General features: G+C 47.9%; 1 protein-coding gene across 1 annotated transcript in view; it reads right to left on the minus strand.

The window, feature by feature from the left end:
- The window catches only part of LOC147665673 (E3 ubiquitin-protein ligase TRIM39-like), a gene marked incomplete at its 3' end in the record, with an annotated part of 100079 nt that overhangs the window by 48560 nt on the left and 33078 nt on the right, over positions 1 to 18441 (minus strand). The window contains exon 3 of the mRNA XM_086949606.1: positions 7122 to 7352. Coding sequence (XP_086805732.1) covers positions 7122 to 7352 — 231 coding nt within the window. The remainder of the gene's footprint in view (positions 1 to 7121; positions 7353 to 18441) is intronic.

Here is an 18441-nt window from a genome sequence, read left to right on the forward strand (position 1 = left end):
TGGCTGGGATTGAGGAGGCAAATGAGCCCTCACTGGGACTTCCAGGGCAGCCCCATTGGAAAGCATTACGTGCAATCAGATGCCCCAGGGGAAAGGTGCGACTAGATGTCCGGGAACGAAAGGCTTCCCATCTGCCCACCCGAGCCTTCGCGGTTGGGCTCCCGCCTGTCCGTGCAGGGCTCGGGGACTCCGCTTCCTTGGATCCCAGCCAAGGCTCCCGGAGGCCGGGCGTGTCTGTGCCTAAGGTCCCCGGAGTCACATTGTACGCCGGGGTTCCCAGAAAGAGGGGTAGTCTTCATCTGGATAACTAAGGGCAGGGTACGCCGGGTCACCCCTCCCGGGCAGGCGGTTCCCAGCCGGGAACCCAGGCTGGGCCTCAGGCACGGGGTGGACCGCTGGAGATCTTGGGCCTAGACAGCCCAGGCAGGACTGTCCAGGACCCATGGAGCCCATCCCGGGCACTTTGCAACGCCGTGGGCCAGAGGAGGGAGCCCCGGATGCCTGGGAGGTGTTGCCCGGGCCCAGCCCATCTGGCTCCCGGCTGGGATCCGTCAGACCGGGAGGGGTGTCCCGGCATACCCTGCCCTTAGTAATCCAGAGGAAGGCTACCCCTCTTTCTGGGAACCCGTGCGCACACGGAGACTCAGGGGACCCTAGGCACAGACCTGCCTGGCCTCCTGGAGCCCTGGCTGGGATCAAAGAGGTAAATGAGCCCCCATCAGGACTTTCAAGGCGGCCCGGGCATCTAGAAGTCCCATTGGAAAGAATAGAGTGCGACCAGATGGCGAGGGTAAAGGTGTGACCAGATGGCCGGGACTGAAAGGACTCCCATCTGCCCTTCCCAGAGCATTCGCTGTTGAGCTTCCGCCTGCCCTAGCAGGGCTCGGGGGCAACGTTTCTTGGGGGGGTCGGAGACCCCGGCTGGTCCTCAGTCATGGGGAGGCCGCAGGAGCTCTCGGGCCCGCACGCCTGGGGGAAGGATTGCCCAGTTCCCGGGCACTTGCCACGCCATGGGCCGGAGGAGGGAGCTCCCAGACGGAGGCAGATGTTGTCCGGCCATAATCCATCTGGTTCCTGGCAGAGAACTGCCAGCCCGGGAGGGGTGTTCTGGCAAACCCTGGAGTTCTGGCTGGGATCGGGGAGGCATCTGGTCGCCCAGTTGGAAAACATTGCATGCGACCAGATGGCCGAGGGGAGAGGTGCGACCAGATGGCCGGGACAGAAAGGACGCCCATCTGCCAGCCCCGAGCCGAGCCATATCGGTAGGGCTCCCGCCTGCCCTTGCAGGGCTCCGGGGCTCTGCACCAGGGACCCTTGTCCCGGGAAGATGGACCCTTGGCAGGCCGCAGGACGCGGGCTCCCACACCCCAGGCCCTGACCAAAATCCAGGCCTTGGGCCGGTCCCCGCTTCTCAATCCAGCCGGATCGGGGGGCCTGCTTAGGCACGAGGGACCCCTGTAGTGGGCCCACAGACCCTCTGGACGTGCTCTCATTATTCAAAAATGTTTACCATAATTCCGCGTAGTGGCGTTAGGTCAATTCCGCCCAGCCCTATAGAATATGAGGTAGCCAGACGTTGGTTCTCTCACAGTGCACAAGTAAAAAGGCTGGTCTTTTTCACTGTCATTGCACGGCCAACCCCACCTCAGAGCTGTCACTGAAATGGATCCTCAGGGGTCCTGCAGGACTGTTGAACTCACGGGGCGGAGGATCTATGCAGGGTCATTCATAAAAACATCTATGGCGTGGTCGTGATTTTTCCAGAGCCATGCAGTGGATTTACACATCCCAATGAAGTGACTGATGGCACAGACTTGTTGAAAGGAGGAAGGAAAGGAATATGCTACTTACCAGTATGCATCTGTTCTTGGCATGAAGGGCTGCTGACATTCATATCTGTGCATAGATCGCCGCCTAGTGTTGGGTCCGGATGATTGCACATTGTTGTCCTGGAAGAGTCTTCGAAGTATCACGAGATAGGTGGCTCCTCCCCTGGACTACAGTGCGCATGGGCATCCTCTCCATCCCCAGATTGTTTTTCGCCATTGTGGCAGAGATGGAGTGTAATACTGAAAGTGATGACCATGCCTGAAGATGATTCTGAGAGCTGCAGCTGCGACAGGCACCGGGGAGGAGGGCGGGCGATATGAATGTCAGCAGCCCTTCATGCCAAGAACAGACGCATACTGGTAAGTAGCATATTCCGTTCGAGGCATGAGGGCTGCTGAATTCATATCTGTGCATAGAATAAATAGCAGTTTCCTCCTTACCGGCGGGTGCCCGTGCCAGCTGCAGCAGTCTGAAAGAGAGTTCTGAGAACAGCCTGTCCTACAGCAGCTTGCTGCTTGGAGTGTACATCTACGCAGTAGTGTTTGGTAAATGTATGTATGGTGGTCCATGTGGCTGCCTTACATATGTCCTCTAGAGGAATATTACCCAGGAAAGCCATGGAGGCCCCCAACTTGCGTGTGGAATGCGCTCTTGGGGGAACTGTTAATGTGCGCTTAGCTTTTTGATAACAGATCTGGATACATTTAACAATCCACCTGGCTATACCCGACTTGGAGATAGGGTTGCCTTTATGTTGTGGAGAGAATGCAACGAACAGCTGTTTAGTCTTTCGAAAGGCTTTTGTCCTGTTGATTTAATACAGGAGAGCTCTTTTGACATCCGAAGTGTGCAGTGCTCTGTCTGCCACTGAATCTGGGTTAGGAAAGAAAACTGGCAGTTCTATATTTTGGTTAAGGTGGAACTGCGAAACCACCTTTGGCATGAATTTAGGGTTGGTGCGAAGCACCACTCTATTTGCATGGATTTGCAGGTAAGGTTCCTGAATTGTGAGGGCTTGCAGTTCTCTGACCCTTCGCAGTGATGTAATACCTATTAGGAAGGCCACCTTCCAGGTGAGGAACTGTATGTCACAGGAATGGAGTGGCTCAAAGGGGGGCCCCATGAGTCTGGTGAGAACGATATTTAAGTTCCAGACTGATGAAGGGGGGTGTCTGGGAGGGATCATTCTTTTAAGTCCTTCCAAAAAGGCTTTAATGGCAGGTACCCTGAGAACGGAAAGATGCTGCCTGTTTTGAAGGTAAGCGGCTATGGCCGCCGGATGGATCCTGATGGAACTGTATGCTAGGTTGCATTAGTACAGATGCAATAAGTAACATATGATGTTTTGCGTAGATGCGTCCAACGGATTAATGTTATTGTTGGAGCAGTAAATAACAAACCGCTTCCATTTGGCTGCATAGCAGGCCCTGGTAGTCGGTCGTCTTGCCTCTTTGATGATGTTCATGCACTCAGGAGGCAAGTTCAGGTATCCAAACTCTATGACCTCAGGAGCCAAATCGCAAGGTTCAACTGTTGGGATCTGGGTGCTGAATGTCGCCATGGCTCTGAGTGAGGAGGCTGGGATTGAGGCGCAGCCGTTGGTGAGGCACAACGGAAAGTTCCAGGAACGTGGTGTACCAAGCTTGCCGTGCCCACGTTGGAGCAATTAGGATGAGTGTCATGGAGTGTTGTCGCAGCTTGACCGCCACCAGAGGTATGAGGGGGGCTGGCGGAAAAGTCACTGTTTGTTGGGAGTGGAGGACCTGGCGTTGTTATTGCCGCGGCCTCTCCCCTTGGCGTTGTTCCCACGGTATCCACCTCTGGTGTTTTTAGTGTAGGCAGATTGCGTGTTGCCCTTGGCGTACTGTAAATGCTGTTGAGTCTGTCCTCTTGTTTCTCCCCTGTTACCGGAGCGACGAAAGGAACCGCCCCGAAACTGCTGTGACTGGAGAGCCCCCATGGATTTTGCTGTCTCAGTGTCTTTTTTCATTTTCTCAAGTGTTGTGTCAACTTCGGGTCCAAACAGGAAGTCCGGATTAACCGGCTGATTGAGAAGAGTAGTTTGGATCTCGGATTTAAACCCTGAGATGCACAGCCATGCATGGCGTCGCAGCATCACGCTAGTATTGACCGCCCTCGCTGCAGTGTCTGCTGCATCCAGTGCGCATTTGATTGACGCATTGGAGACCAGTTTACCCTCTTGTATAACCATTTCCGCTGCCTCTTTGTACATGTCAGGCATGTGCTGCATTAATTGTTCTAGGGTGTCGTAGTGCGCCCTGTCGTACCTAGCCATCAGGGCCTGTGTATTGGCTATTTCCAAATGTTAGCGGCTTGCGCTGCCACACGCTTCCCAGACGCTTCAAAGATTTTGGACTCTTTGTCCGGAGGGGGAGCGTCACCAGTTGATTGAGAATTAGCCCTTTTGCGTGCATTAGCCACCACGAGGGAGTCCAATGGGAGTTGACCTTTGCTATAGGTTGGGTCCACTGGGGCTGGCCTATATTTTTTGTCGATCCGGGGATTGATAACCCTGGCTTTTGTTGGTTCCTTGAAAATGGCTGTGGCATGCTTGAGGACCCCCTTAAGCATGGGCAGAGTCTTGGCGGTGCGTTCAGATGTGGAGAAGGTATCAAATATGAAATCTTCATCCACTGGCTCAGCATGCATTTCGACGTCATGGTTGAGGACTGCTCGCTCTATTAATGCATTGAATGCTGTAGTGTCCTCAGTTGGTGATGGTTTCACAATGTAGGACAGAGTCTGGAGCGGTATGGGGGTCATCAGGGTCATCGCCTTGATCTCCTGCTCCTGACCATTGATTTGAGACATCCTGATCAGTGTCAGTATTGTAAGAGAAGGCCATTTGGCCATAGTCCGCATTCAAGTCCTCCTCACTTTGTGTTGGAGACTGAACAGTATGGTGCGAGTAGTCCTGAAGAAGTTCAACAAGAACGGGAGAGGTGGTGGAGACCATCTTCTTTTTGAGGGGAATCCTGTAACCTTCCAAGGGATGTTCAGGCGCGATCTTCCGCTTGTGGACGGTAAGCCTGCCCGACTCCGAGTCAATAAACAGTTTTGCTTAGTTGTCGTAAGAAGGCTCATGATAGAAGACCTGTGCATGCGAAGACACTTTCGCCATCTTGGAAACCTCGAGATGCTTTGGACGGGCCGTGGGCGGAAGGCCAAACTTAAGTGGCGTCGAATCCGCATGCTTCGAAGCTGAAGCGCTTGCTTCGGGTTTCTTTAACGCCTGTGTAGGCCGCTCGCTTGACCGCGTCGAATCGAGCTCCCGGCGCGGTGCGCCTCCATCTTTGGGCGTCGACGACGATGTTGGGGCGTCCTTGGGCGTGGCTTCGACCCTCTTCGCCAGCCCAGTCTTGAGGCCTGAGAGGGGTGGCTGTAGACCTTTTCCCAACGGAAGTCCTTTGCCCTTCTCGCCTTTGGTCGTCGACGCGGGCACCGACGCCGAGGCCTTCGAGGCGACGTTCTTGGTGGCCGAGCCCTGCTTCGAAGTTCCAGTCTTGACGCCGACAGGAATCTTCGGCGTCGAAGGATGGTCAACAGCCTTCGAGGAGGTCGTCGACGTCGAACCGACCACCATCTTGAGCAATTTCGGTTTCGGCTCAGTCTGTTTCGGTTTCGATTTTGCTGAATCGATTGATGGCTCCTTCGAAAGGGTCTTAGCCTGGCTATGTCGCGGGGCTGTAGACCGAGAGGATGGATCTTGGCTAAGGCCTTTCGGCGATGCCTCGTCCGGAGCCGGAGAGGGCTGAATGTTAATGATAGGCCCCGGAACTGCGGGCGGACTCGGTTCCTCACCGGAGTCGTCATCAACGGCCGCAAGGGCCTGATCGTCGTCCCCTACCTCGACGACGTCTTGGTTGTGGACGAACTCCTCATCTGCTTCGTCCACCTCGAAATTGTAATCCTGCTCTGACGCCGGTTCCGACACTTCCTCGGGAACGTAGTCTTCCACCTCTTCCTCATCCTGGAAGAGTTCCTCGTCCCCGGCATCGAAGATGTTTGCAGGTGCTGGAGCCGACCGCTGGGCCGACTGCCTCGCCGTGCGTCAAAGTTTAATAGTCTTCTTTGAGCGGAACCTGGAGCAGGCGAAACATTTCGACTCGTCGTGGTCGGGGGACAAACAGGTATTGCACACTGGGTGCACATCTAAGTTCGAATATTTTGAATGACAAATGGGGCACCGCTTAAACGAGGTCCGTTCCATCGTCGATGTAGTCTGGGCCTGTGTTGTCGAGAGAATCTTCTTTCGACGCCGATCGAAGAACCGAAAGGGCCAGGCACCGAACGATACAATACCGACGCTATGAAGGCCTTTTGGCCTTAGGAATAGAAAGAGTACAAATTAATTAACTGGAGTTAAGATTAGACATCCGAACCCAATGGCGGAAAAAAAACAATCTGGGGATGGAGAGGATGCCCATGCGCACTGTAGTCCAGGGGAGGAGCCACCTATCTTGTGATACTTTGAAGACTCTTCCAGGACAACAATGTGCAATCATCCGGACCCAACACTAGGCGGCGATCTATGCACAGATATGAATTCAGCAGCCCTCATGCCTCGACCGGTAGTATACTAGGTGACAGAACGTTAAGGCATAGCACTTTTACTTCTAAAAATAAATCGCATAAATCACAAGTTGTGCTGACATAAAATAGATTGCCAAATGCAAGCGGTCTTCCAGAGTGATGGTGTATGGGTTCAGCTTTTAATGAGTATGCATATTTCTTTATAGGACAAAGGCTGATCAAAGAGAAATCGGAAATGGACATAACATCACCTTCCATTTTTAAAAAGTTAAATATATCCATAGATCAGCTTGTATAGCTATTGGTTCTCTTTTAGCTCAAACAGATAATGTAGTCACACTCGCAAACTGACATGTTTATTGCGCCAGTAAAATTAAGAACTATAGAAACTGTGGCCGAGTGGGGAGGATAAATAAAAATGTTCAAAAAGCAATAAAGAATGTATGTACTAAATGTATTTAAAAGTTCATGTATAGAAGGTAAAAGGTAAGTGATGCAGTAGGTTATGTCATTTAGTGCAATACAAGGCAGGGGAAAGCAAATCAACTCTAGATGACTTCGCAACTTCTCTGCCCGAAGAGATACTGGTTTTCGTCCCTCCCAGTGCAATTTTATGAGAATCTCAAGCAGTGCTGAAAAGTGCATGAAAAAAAATATAAAAAGTTTAAATACAATTTTTCAGTAGATCCACATGTTGCCGTTTCCTCCCTCTAGTTCCACAGACATTTAACTCTCACCTTCAGTAGCTCCACATCCGGCTGCTGACACTTCCCCTCGATCTCTGTGATCAGCTCCTTGTGGGTGCATTGTTGCTTCTCCAGCTCACTCAGTTTCTCTTGAATGTTCTTCATATTTTCTTTATGTTCGTTCTCGAGTTTGCTCAGAAGTTGTTGCTCTTCCTTGTCCAGAAACTTCTTCAGAAGCTCAAATGTACTACGGATTACCTCCACCTGGTTCTTGAAGTTTCCCTTCATTTAAAATAAATAAATAAATAAAACACAATTTCGGTATTTGCATGCTACAGCCACGTGTAATCACATTGTCTGCATCTGACACTAACAGTGGTCTTCTTCAAAAACACACAAAATTATAATCCTAAACTTTCTTTGCAATGCCATATAGAGTCTGTCAAACAATCTGTGCAACACCCAGCGGCTGCTCTTCCGCAATGGCGGAGGAGCGTTGCCCCACTGCTCGGCTCAGGGCCAGCAAATGAAAAATAAAACGATGTTGGAGCATCGTTTTATTTTTCAGTGGCGGTTGTGAGGCAGCGATGTGGGGAGGGGCGGAACCGAGGCATGGGAGGGGGAGGAGAAGTGCTATGTACGCATTTTTAGCCGGCCATCCTAGGCCGACCAAAACACACATGCGCACTTCGGTTTCCCCGGGCCCGGCTGCTCAGCCCCACAGACTCTCTGACCTGAGCATCCTTTCAGCCCGCACATGGGAATCTCTGCACTGCTCTCCTATGAGAACAGTGCAGGGATGGGAGTCTGTCACAGAGGCGGCAGGGAGGAGAAGAGGAATTGCGACGTGACGCGAGAGGCGAGGCGGACGTCTGCTTCAGGTAAGTTTTTTTTTTTTAAGTAATATTTTATTACTAACCCCCTGCCATTGGTTCATGCGCTTGCCACTTACTTTTACTCCGTTTTTATTGGCTGTAGCATACTATTTCCTGTTCCTTCTTGTGTGTTTCTCTCAACAGTGTCCTGTTGCCCAGGTACTGTTTGCATCCGCTTTGCTGGAACCAACGCTACGATAGTAACACACACATTCACCTGCATCCCCCACCCTAGCCAGGTCAGGCCGAAGAAGGGACCCACTCTTGTGCTACACCAGACACCAAAAGTGTGTATTTGCATTTGTTCGTTTATTATTTACTAAGCAATCAAGGTCTTATCATTTCCGCAACTTTGAGGCCTAACAATTCGTAAAAGGAACCCAAGGGCCAATATAATATCCAAAGTAGAAAAAGATCGAATGTGACTTGGGAAATCAGATTTTTACGTTTACATTCTGCAGTGTAATACAGCCCTCGATGTAATACTTGTACTGCAATGCGATAAGCTGTTAAGGCATTAGAAACAAAGCAGCGCGCAAGTTGCAAGCAAAACAGCCTTGGATTCCAACGCCTCCCTCTCAAAATACCCAATGGGGCTTTCTTTAGACCATTAAATTGTGAATGCAGTTGTACTGCATCAACCAGTGCGTTGTTTTACTTCTTTTGCAGAAAACTGTTTCCCGCTCTACACTTTTTGTTAGTTGTCAAGCTGACTGGCAGACATCAATTGCAGTCCATCAACAAAAGCACCAGTGGCAGAATTCTAAACCTTTCCCAATAACACAACACACTGACATATTGGCCAGGTTCAGATGTCAGAGGTAAATACCTTTTTAATTCACACCTGCTTACAGATATGGCACACGATTAAGCTTAGTTAAAATAGCTGATGGGTAAAAACGTTGCCAACCTTTTGCTACTGCTTATCAATTTGCTTAAGTCTTGTTTATATAAATAATTATACTAAAACCGGTCATCAACGCACAGCTAGCAAGGTCAACCCAGTTTGAGGAGCATTGAGACTGTTCATCTTCCACAACAGCCACTGTGGTCTGTTCTACTCGCCCATTCCACGCTAGGAGGAAGGAGACCACATGCAAGGAGGAAAGTAAACTTATGCATTAATTCACGGTGTTCTTTTAATTGGTTAGGCAGAATAATTGTCAAGCGTGTTGGGCATCTGCATGGAACCCATACAAGGGCATTGTTCCTGGTGTGTATTAATCCAAGCCAAGGGCAGCAACGTTGTCGGGCAGAACTCAGAAGCCAGGAAATAACCTGCAGGAAGCAACTGAGGACTATATGCAACTGTCAGGCAACGGGATTACACAGGGAGGAGAGAGGAAAACCTACACAATAACAAAAATAATTACTTCTTTTATAATGCGGTCATCTACCCTTAATAATTGAAGAAGAACAACATCTCTGCGCCGCAGTCCACTTATTAAAAAGATTCACAACTGAAACCCTCAGTGACTTCAATGATTTGATTTTTTTTAAAATTCAATGAACCTTTTATTTCTCATTAATCTTCATATGTCTCTGGCCTTTTTCCTCGAGTGCAGAGAAGAGCTCTGTTCTGATATTTTAGGTTGTCAATGAACCGCACTGCGAAGAAGCAGCACTTGCTCAGTGGAAAAATATCAAGTACATTATAAGGTAAAATGCTTCGAGCAATAAAGAGACTAACAAAACACCACCAATCGTGGTATGCGTTTATTAAATAGTTTACCATTTTTCTGCTTTCTTCTACAAGTATTATATATAAGCTTTTTCTATTCCAACATGGCAGTTCGAGCGGCTCCGAAATCTCGAGGGTAGGTCCAAAGAGCCACAAGACCTCCATTGAGGAGTCGTAAGTGACGCGAGAGTCCAGAGCGGCAGCCCTTTCCTGCCTCCATCACTATCTAGGTCCCTTCTTATGAGGAACCCAAATGCAGATGGTGTATTTTGGAGAGGGTATGGATTTATGTTGACACATTTATACTCTCCACCCCTCATTGAGTAAATAATATGGTATTTAGGTCCTGACGATATGCCTCTTCATCAAAAAGGCATAACAGGCAGGTTAAAAGATCTCAGATAAAGAGCCCCCTCCTAGTGCCCACTGGGCATTGAAGCACCTCCCCAATGAGGGACTGCCCTATGATGAAGCATGACACCCTCCGGGGTGTGTGAGGGCCCTTGCTCCCTATTTGTGCTCATCCCCTCCTGTATTGACCCTATTACTTCTGTCAGGAACAACTCAACTTGTTATTGGTAGATCGGCCATCACAATACGCACATGTTGTTAGTTTGTTTTTGAGATTACCTAGTACACGAGCATGTGCATACAACATGCCATATGATTCCATCTTTGTACTCTGTTTTTCCACCCTAAAGAAAATAAGAGCAGGAAGATGAAATCATATGGCATGTTGTGCATGGATGAACCCGAGAACTAAAGAAGTTGTAACTTATACTGTAATGGCTTCAGCAGAAGACGATGACACTATGGACCAGTTTAGGGATAAATTCAAAGCTCAGAAGTACGAAGAAACGAGGAAACATGGGAAGAGGTGCTCCCATCTGGTTGAAGGTGTGCCAACTGGCACAACTGTAAGTTTAATGGACACCTAGGCAACATATTAATACTATAGGGGTCTCCTGTTTTTACTTTATTTAGGTATTTGATATAAATAATATTTTAAAAAGCACTATGACATTGACAAAGCCAACAGATTTTGCATAAGTGAAATATATTGGCTGTGCAAATGCTTGTTTACTTCTCTAGAATGTTGGCCCTCCTTTTGTACCGATTCAAGGATTCTGGTGGGTGCCCTACAAGACTTTTTTTTACCATTTGCTGCCAAATCCGGAGAGTAGTTGAATGTCTGTTACCTATATCAGATTGGCAGAATTGTGGCACTGAACATCAAAGTGATGGCCTTCTCCATGCAGCAGAAATTGTCATTTTCATCAGCGTTGGTTTATCTCGCCAAGTTTAATGGCTGGTATCCCTGCCATTTGGGTACTTTGATCTAGTTCTCTTACAATGTCTGATGAGCTCCTCTCTCTAGCGCAAAATGCCAAGAGGTTAAAGGAAGAGCAATCGTAAGAGTCTCCACCTGCTGTTGAAGTCCTTCCTGCTTTCTTAGAAGGTCTTCTTAACAATCCGCTGCTTAATCTATGCCATTGCAGGTCCATCATTGGCTCAGGTTTTTGGCATGTGCAGGATTCCTAAGATTTCTTGTGACTTCCTTCTCCTGGAATCTATGGGTTCTCAAAGACTAGAGCTATTATCCTTCCTATTTCATTGAGACAGCTCAATGTATTTCAAATTGACAATTCCAGTCAAGCTAGACATGGACACTTTTTTTCCATCACTGAAAAGGTTGATAACCTGGTGTAGTGTTTGGCCGTGAACAGGGTCAACAGAACAGAAGTCTAAATACCTACGGGGAACCACATCAGTAATGGCTTCTATATTTATTTATTGACATTTGTACAGCGCTCTGTTACCCGTAGGTGTCCTGGCGCTAAGTGTCACTCCAGAGGAAAGGGCGGGTCGGGAATTAGTTGGTAAATAGCCAGGTCTTCAATGCTCTTCTAAAGGCCATGAGGTCCATCATTTTTCTGAGGGCAAGGGGCAAGGCGTTCCAGGCTTTGGTTTGCCGAACACAAAGCTTCTGCCTCCCCAGCGCGCTCTTCTAGTACGAGGCATTACAATCAACCCCAGATCTGCTGATCTGAGCTTTCTAGTCGGACAATACCAATAAAAATACTGCCGAAAGAATGATGGTCCCATGCCTTGTAAGGTCATAAAAACTAGGCATAATGCTTTGAATAGAATCCTCTTTCGCACTGGGAGCCAATGGAGTTTAGCTAGCTCCTGGGACACAGGGGCACATTTTGGAATCCCCAGAATGAGCCTGGCTGCCGCATTTTGCAGTACCTGCAGTTTGTTAAGTACCCCCTGTTGGGCACTAAGAAATCGACTATTGCAGTAGTCCAGCCGCGCCATGAACAGCGTCGTGACCACTGTTTTTCTGTCACTACCTGGAATAAATGGTAGGATCTTACGGATGGATTTGAGCAATAGAGGAAGACAACGCGTTGACTTGGGGACGAAAGGTAAGTTGATCATCGATCAGTACCCCCAGGTTTTTCACTTTAGCTACGGGGGTAGGCACCTTGCCCATCCGCTCTGGCCACCAATTTGGACTCCAAAAGTTAGTATTAGACCCAAACACTGTGACTTCAGTTTTAGCTGAATTTAGTTTTGGCAGTTAACTGCCATCCAGTTTCCGATTGCCAGCATACAGTCTTGAAAATTCCTTGCAACTCCATCTTCCATCCCTGGTAGTAAAGACACCACGATCTGGGTGTTGTCAGCGTATGATGTAAGATCAAAGCCGAAGGCCCGAATTACTGGTGCCAAAGAGCTGACATAAATATTGAATAACGTGGGGCTTAGGGACGAGCCCGGAGGAACTCCACAGGGCAAGTTGAAAGGTTTTGATTCATAGTCTCCTAACACCACACTTTGGACTCTACTGGACAGGAAGGCTTTAAGAATGTCAAACGCATTTCCTTTTACTCCGCAAGCCTGCAGACGGTCAAGTAAGATCCCATGGTGGACCGTGTCGAAGGCCGCGGAGAGGTCCAACAACACCAGGGCAGCCCTCCCTCCCGCATCGGTCACCGCTCTAATCTCCTCAGTTGTTTTGATGAGGGCGGATTCCGTGCTATGGTTGGCTCTAAAGCCATGTTGGGAGGGGTCAAGTGTTTGAGTGGCCGAGAGGAAGGAGCTTAATTGACTATTCAATATCTTTTCTATTAATTTGGCTGGTAGAGGGAGCCTCGCTATTGGGCGGTACTTATTTGGGTCCCTGATATCCAAATTTGGTTTTTTGAGTAGGGGCAAAATAGAGGCATGAGTCCAACAAGATGGGAAGCCTCCTGTCGTAAGCACATTATTAAAGACAATCACCAGCGATGTAACTATCAGACCTGGGGCACGTTTAATCACAGTCGATAGCAAAATAAAGTATCCAGGCAAAAACAATGTAGATAACTGGCAAAAACTTAGTATAACAATATAAAAACAGGTAAAAGAAGATGATGTAACCAATAATTATAATAACATATGAAATTTAATAGCATTGATAAAAATTGAAAAACATGTTCAATCAAATACAAGAATTGTATAAAAAAAACAATAAAAAAAGAGAGTACAGTATTCAGTTATAGTAGTCTCTAGTATTGAAGGGAAAGTTAAAAACTATGATGATTCCCAAAGCGGATTGTCGGAGTTGATGTCTGTCTGTCAACGCGTTTCGACACAGTGTGTCTTCATCAGGACAATATCAGCATGTTTCAGTAATCACTTTTCATACGTTTTTTCAGGGTTTGCTGGTTCAAAAGGTATGGTGTATATAATGCCCTGTATTTTCGTTACCTTGCTGTCTTTAATTCTTCATACAGACGAATATTACGATTATATAAGGCTTCATCGTTGTTAGGCACTCATCTTGATAAGAACCACTCTAAAATAAACTCTTGAGAGATTAAAACGTGCTCATTGACGGTGGCGTCCAAAGTTCTGAACACAGGTGGCGCAACACGTATCAGGCAGTCTCAATATTGGGTATGCTTTTCTGTAAGTAGTAGTTCAGGAAAGGGAACAGTTATCGTGTGGGCAATTGTTTTTTTATGTTGACCATTGATAAAAATATCTCGATTGTGATAGATAGATTCGACCTGACACGTACATGAGAATATCAAGCCTTGCTCGTTCGTGTTGCGATATTCTGATTGATTGTAGAGGGTGTGATGGTTGGGGCAGGAGCGGTGTGTCGAATCGAGGCAACCAACTTCCGATGTAAAAACACAGTGTCAGAGTTGGAGCCCAGCGTGGTCAATGGCGGCGAATGAGTCCGTAACAACACAGGGCAAGGATCTGATGGATCGCCTGATCTTGCCTCTAGCAATAAACGTGTGATTTCTTCACCATTTACAGGTGAAAAGCAATCCAATTTTTGCCCTACTGTAAGCTCCATTTCATTTTCTGGTGCATTTGTCTTGCAGTTCGACCTCTCCAGGCTAGAGAAGGCTTTAAAGATAGTCTCAACTTTCCCTAAAAAGAATTTGGCAAGTACTTCACATAATTCAGGACTCGTGGGGATGGCCGCAGGTGTCTGAGTAGCCAAAGCGGACATCGTTATGAACAGTTCCTTCGCAGAGTTCTTAGCGAGGTTTATGCGATTAGTATAGTAATCCTGTTTTGCCCTCCCCACCATTTTTTTGTATGATAGAAAGCTTTGTTTGAGAAGCGTTCTATCACTATCCCTGTATTCCTTACGCCACACCCTTTCCAGTTTTTTACATCCCAACTTTTGGTTTCTTAATTCCTCAGAAAACCACGGTGCTGAAGGCTGGGCTCTAGCCAGGAAAGGCAGTTTAGGTGGAGCAAGGATCGCACAGACTTTTTCAATCCAGCTTGTATGAGCGAAGGCCGCCGCCTCAACCTCTGATGGGAGAGGCTTCTTAGAGGGAAGCAGAAGGTCTTCCAGTGCTCTACCCTCAACTTTGTTCCAGGCCCTACATGTCCTGGCTACTTTGGGCGGACACCACCCCCTTTGAGATTTTGGCACCGAGATGGCAAATAACAATGCCCTGTGATCAATCCAGGTAACCGGGATAGATTTAGTAAAATCCAAAGTAGGGTGGTTCGAAAAAAGCCCATCCAGGGTATGGCCAGCATTGTGCGTAGGTCCCCTAACCAGTTGTTTAAGCTCGGCACCATCAATCAGTTCAATAAGTGCATTGGTGTCCGTATCTAGGAGGTTTTCCAAATGGAAATTAAAATCCCCCAAGACCGTAAAGGCCTTTGAGCATAGCCCCTCCTCCAGTATACTTCCGACCAAGCTCAGGAAGATATTTTTAAGCCCTAGGGGTCTGTAGACTAAACAACTATTGAATGAATGATGATTAACCAAGGTAAAGTTGAACGCTACTGCTTCACATCCATCCACAGTTAAGGGGTGAAAAAAGGCGTTGAGGGAATTATGATATATTACTACCAATCCCCCCCTTTTCTCAGTGGGTGATCTCTCGTGTAACTAAGGTAACCAGGGGGAGTGGCTTTCACTAAGTCCGGGCCTGAGGCCGCATCAGTCCATGATTCGGTCACAAAAGCAATTTTAATGTTTTCCTCCTGAATTAACAAAGCACATTCCAGGCTGTGCTTTACCAGCGACCTGCCGTTCAAAAGGAGGCAGTCAAAATTTAGCACCCCTGCTTTATCTTTTCCTAAAATTGTTCTAGATAAGGCCTCAATGGGGGACATTAGTATGGCTGGGATCACACTCATACAGCCTGAACAGGCAAACGGGCTTAATGGTAGCCCCTTATCCGGATTTAAAACCATACAATTGGGTTTTCTCCCTAGCCCATTCAGTTTTTTAGTGTATCTGCCTTATATGTGATCTTAGGTCGCCTCCCACTAGTGTGACCGGCAGGGTTCATGGCGCTAAGCTCGGACCAGGCACGGACGGGCTCAGACCAGCTTGCCTTTGGCGCGCCTTCGGCGCACTGCCGGCGCGCCTGCTGCGCATTCTCGCCAGCCCTGTTTAAATCTATCTCCGGGGACAAAGTCTAGAGCGCTAACCCTGGACCACCAAAATGGCGTCCGTCCGGGTAGCTACTCGGTAGTGCAACCCCCTTTGGTGTCTAATCACACTCTGGAGCCCTCGTGGCCCTCTGCACCAGGTAAGAGGTATCAGATTAAAATAAACAAGTCATCACAACACGAAAATGCAATTTAAAAATACGGCGCTGTAAAATAATTTTCAAAATGATATTCCTCCTAAATAAAGCTAGGTGCAATATAAGCGGTGATAAGCGGGCAGAGTCACCAGCTGACTATTCTTCTCCCAGCTCACGCCTCAGGAGTTCTCCAGGGTTGCGCGGTTGCGCCAGCCCTGTTTAAATCTATCTCCGGGGACAAAGTCTAGAGCGCTAACCCTGGACCACCAAAATGGCGCCCGTCCGGGTAGCTGCTCGGTAGTGCAACCCTCCCTTTGGTGTCTAATCACACCCCGGAGCCCTCGTGGCCCTCTGCACCAGGTAAGAGGTATCAGATTAAAATAAACAAGTCATCACAACACGAAAATGCAATTTAAAAATACGGCGCTGTAAAATGATTTCCACAATGATATATTGTATCCATAGTTAGGCATCATGGGCAAGTAGTGCAAGTTCTAGTTCCATTTCACGGCTTCCATATGGCTAAAATTAACCAGCGTGGCTGCTTCCACCATCCCCGATGGCTATGAATGATGCAGCATTGTCACGCTGTCCAGTAACCAGTAGCTCATATTTCCTATGCCATCAGAAAAGCTATCTAGTACATGCAGTCTGCTGGAGCTCCTCCCATGATGATCCATTTTGCTGGTTCAGTTCCTCAGCAGGGATCCAAGGTACAAGGATCTGACAGCCCATCTTGCCTCTCAACAGGCGTCTGAATGTAAGCAGTGTGTAAAATCAAGTTAACTTGTTAGAAGCACATGAAACGCAGATGTACAAAATGTGATGTTTATTTCTTTATGTACAATGAAAGGACCCCAGCCACAGCTGTTCATCTTGGAAGCCTTCTCTCACGGAGTTCGCCTCAGAACATTCGCCACTGTGACATTCTACAGCATGTCACAGTGGTGTCAACCAATGTAAACACAGGGGAGAGGGTGAGTGGCACGGTCAGGGTTCCCCCTACACCAGAGGATACCACACATCCCTCTCCTTTACACAACAAGGAACATATCGAACATAACAGAAGAGAATAGATAAGAATACTTATTTAGTAACATAGTGCTCCAAATACCTCAGGCGGCAAACTTTCCTGTGACTTGTCCTGGGAAAGGGGTTGGCCTGTCCTGAACAACCCGGCTCAGGCGAATCGCCCCTTGTCCGAGTTTCGCTCCAAACCCTTAGTGTGTTGTCGGTGTCCACGGTGGGAGCAGAGTACCTTACCACCCTCCCCAAATTCCAAATCTTCCCTTCTTGTGTCTTGACAGCATTCTGGAATAACTTTACAATCTTGGTAGGCTCAGTTAACTCGGACCAATTTGGTCTGCTCGTGGGTGCTTTGATTTTGACCAGATCTCCCACCTGGAATATCACGTACTTGACAGTATGTAACCTATTGAACCTGGTCTTCCTATCACTCATGGCTTTATGTTCTCTGTCCCGCCACTGTGACTCTTTAGAGTGGCCTGTCCAACCTTTGTACACTTCATCCACCAAGGTACTAACCTTGTGTTGGGTTTTCTAGCTCTAAGCAATTCGAATGGTGTCATGCCAGTAGTTTTAAGAGGGGTCAGCCTGTAGGCTTCCTGACGTTTCAAGACCTCCTCCTTCCAACACAACCCACTAGCCTTCGCTAGATGGATCCCCTCCTTGACGGTCTTATTGAATCATTCGACCATCTCATTCGTCTCTGGGTGATAGAGTGCACACCGCTTGTGTACAATCACCATTAAACTATAAGAATTCTCTCATTTCTTTAGAGCAGAGTTGCACCCCATTGTCCATCAATAAGCTACTTGGCAAACCTTCCCTGATGAATACTTCTAGTATAAAGTTTATGATGTCACTTCTGGCCACCTGGAGTAAAGATCTATGAGTACCAAGATGTAGGGTGTACAATGTTCCCCGGTCAATGGACCCACAATGTCTAAAGCCAAATCCACCCAGCGACGCACAGGAGGAGGCCTACACTGCAAAAGAGGTGTGTGCAGTTTTAGAACCTGGTCACTGTCGGAACATGGCACACAGTCTGATCACTGGCGGAACATTGCACACAGTCTCTTATTCTCCTCTCAGTAGTCTGGCCACAATCTTTGCTTGGTTTTGGTAATTCCCAAGTGCCCCTCATGGGCCAGGTTGACTAAACTCTCTCTCAAGATCTCGGGAGGGACCAACCTTGTACCCCTGAAAAGAAACACTCATTGGTGATGGATTGTTCCTTACTGACCATCCATAATGGTCTAAGAGTATATTTCCGCTTGTCTTGGTCAGTCCGACCCTTTGTCTTTTCACAAAATTTCTGTAGGAGCACGTCGGCTCTTAGAGCTTCCTTCAAGCGTTCTTCTTCAATGGCTCCTTGAGTGATGACGAACATGTTTTCCACCTGCATCTCTTTATCAGTCTTATTAACCTCCTCCACATCGACTGCTTCATCTTGACCCTCACTCACCAGGCGAGAAAGACAGTCAGCTGCAAGATTCCTCACTCCAGGCTCGTATTCCACCTCAGACAAGTACTCTTGGAGGTTCACGACCCATCGTCTGATCCTGCTTGAGATGGAGTCTATCCCTTTCTTACTTAAGATTTCGACCAAGGGCTTATGATCTGTCCTCAGGTTAAACTTCATTCCACACACTAAGTCTCTGAATTTGTTTTTGGTCCAATGCGCCGCTAGTGCTTCTTTCTCGATTACAGAGTGATTGAACTCG

Source organism: Lissotriton vulgaris, unplaced genomic scaffold (genome assembly GCF_964263255.1).
Source record: "Lissotriton vulgaris unplaced genomic scaffold, aLisVul1.2 SCAFFOLD_4546, whole genome shotgun sequence".
Taxonomy (NCBI): Eukaryota; Metazoa; Chordata; class Amphibia; order Caudata; family Salamandridae; genus Lissotriton; species Lissotriton vulgaris.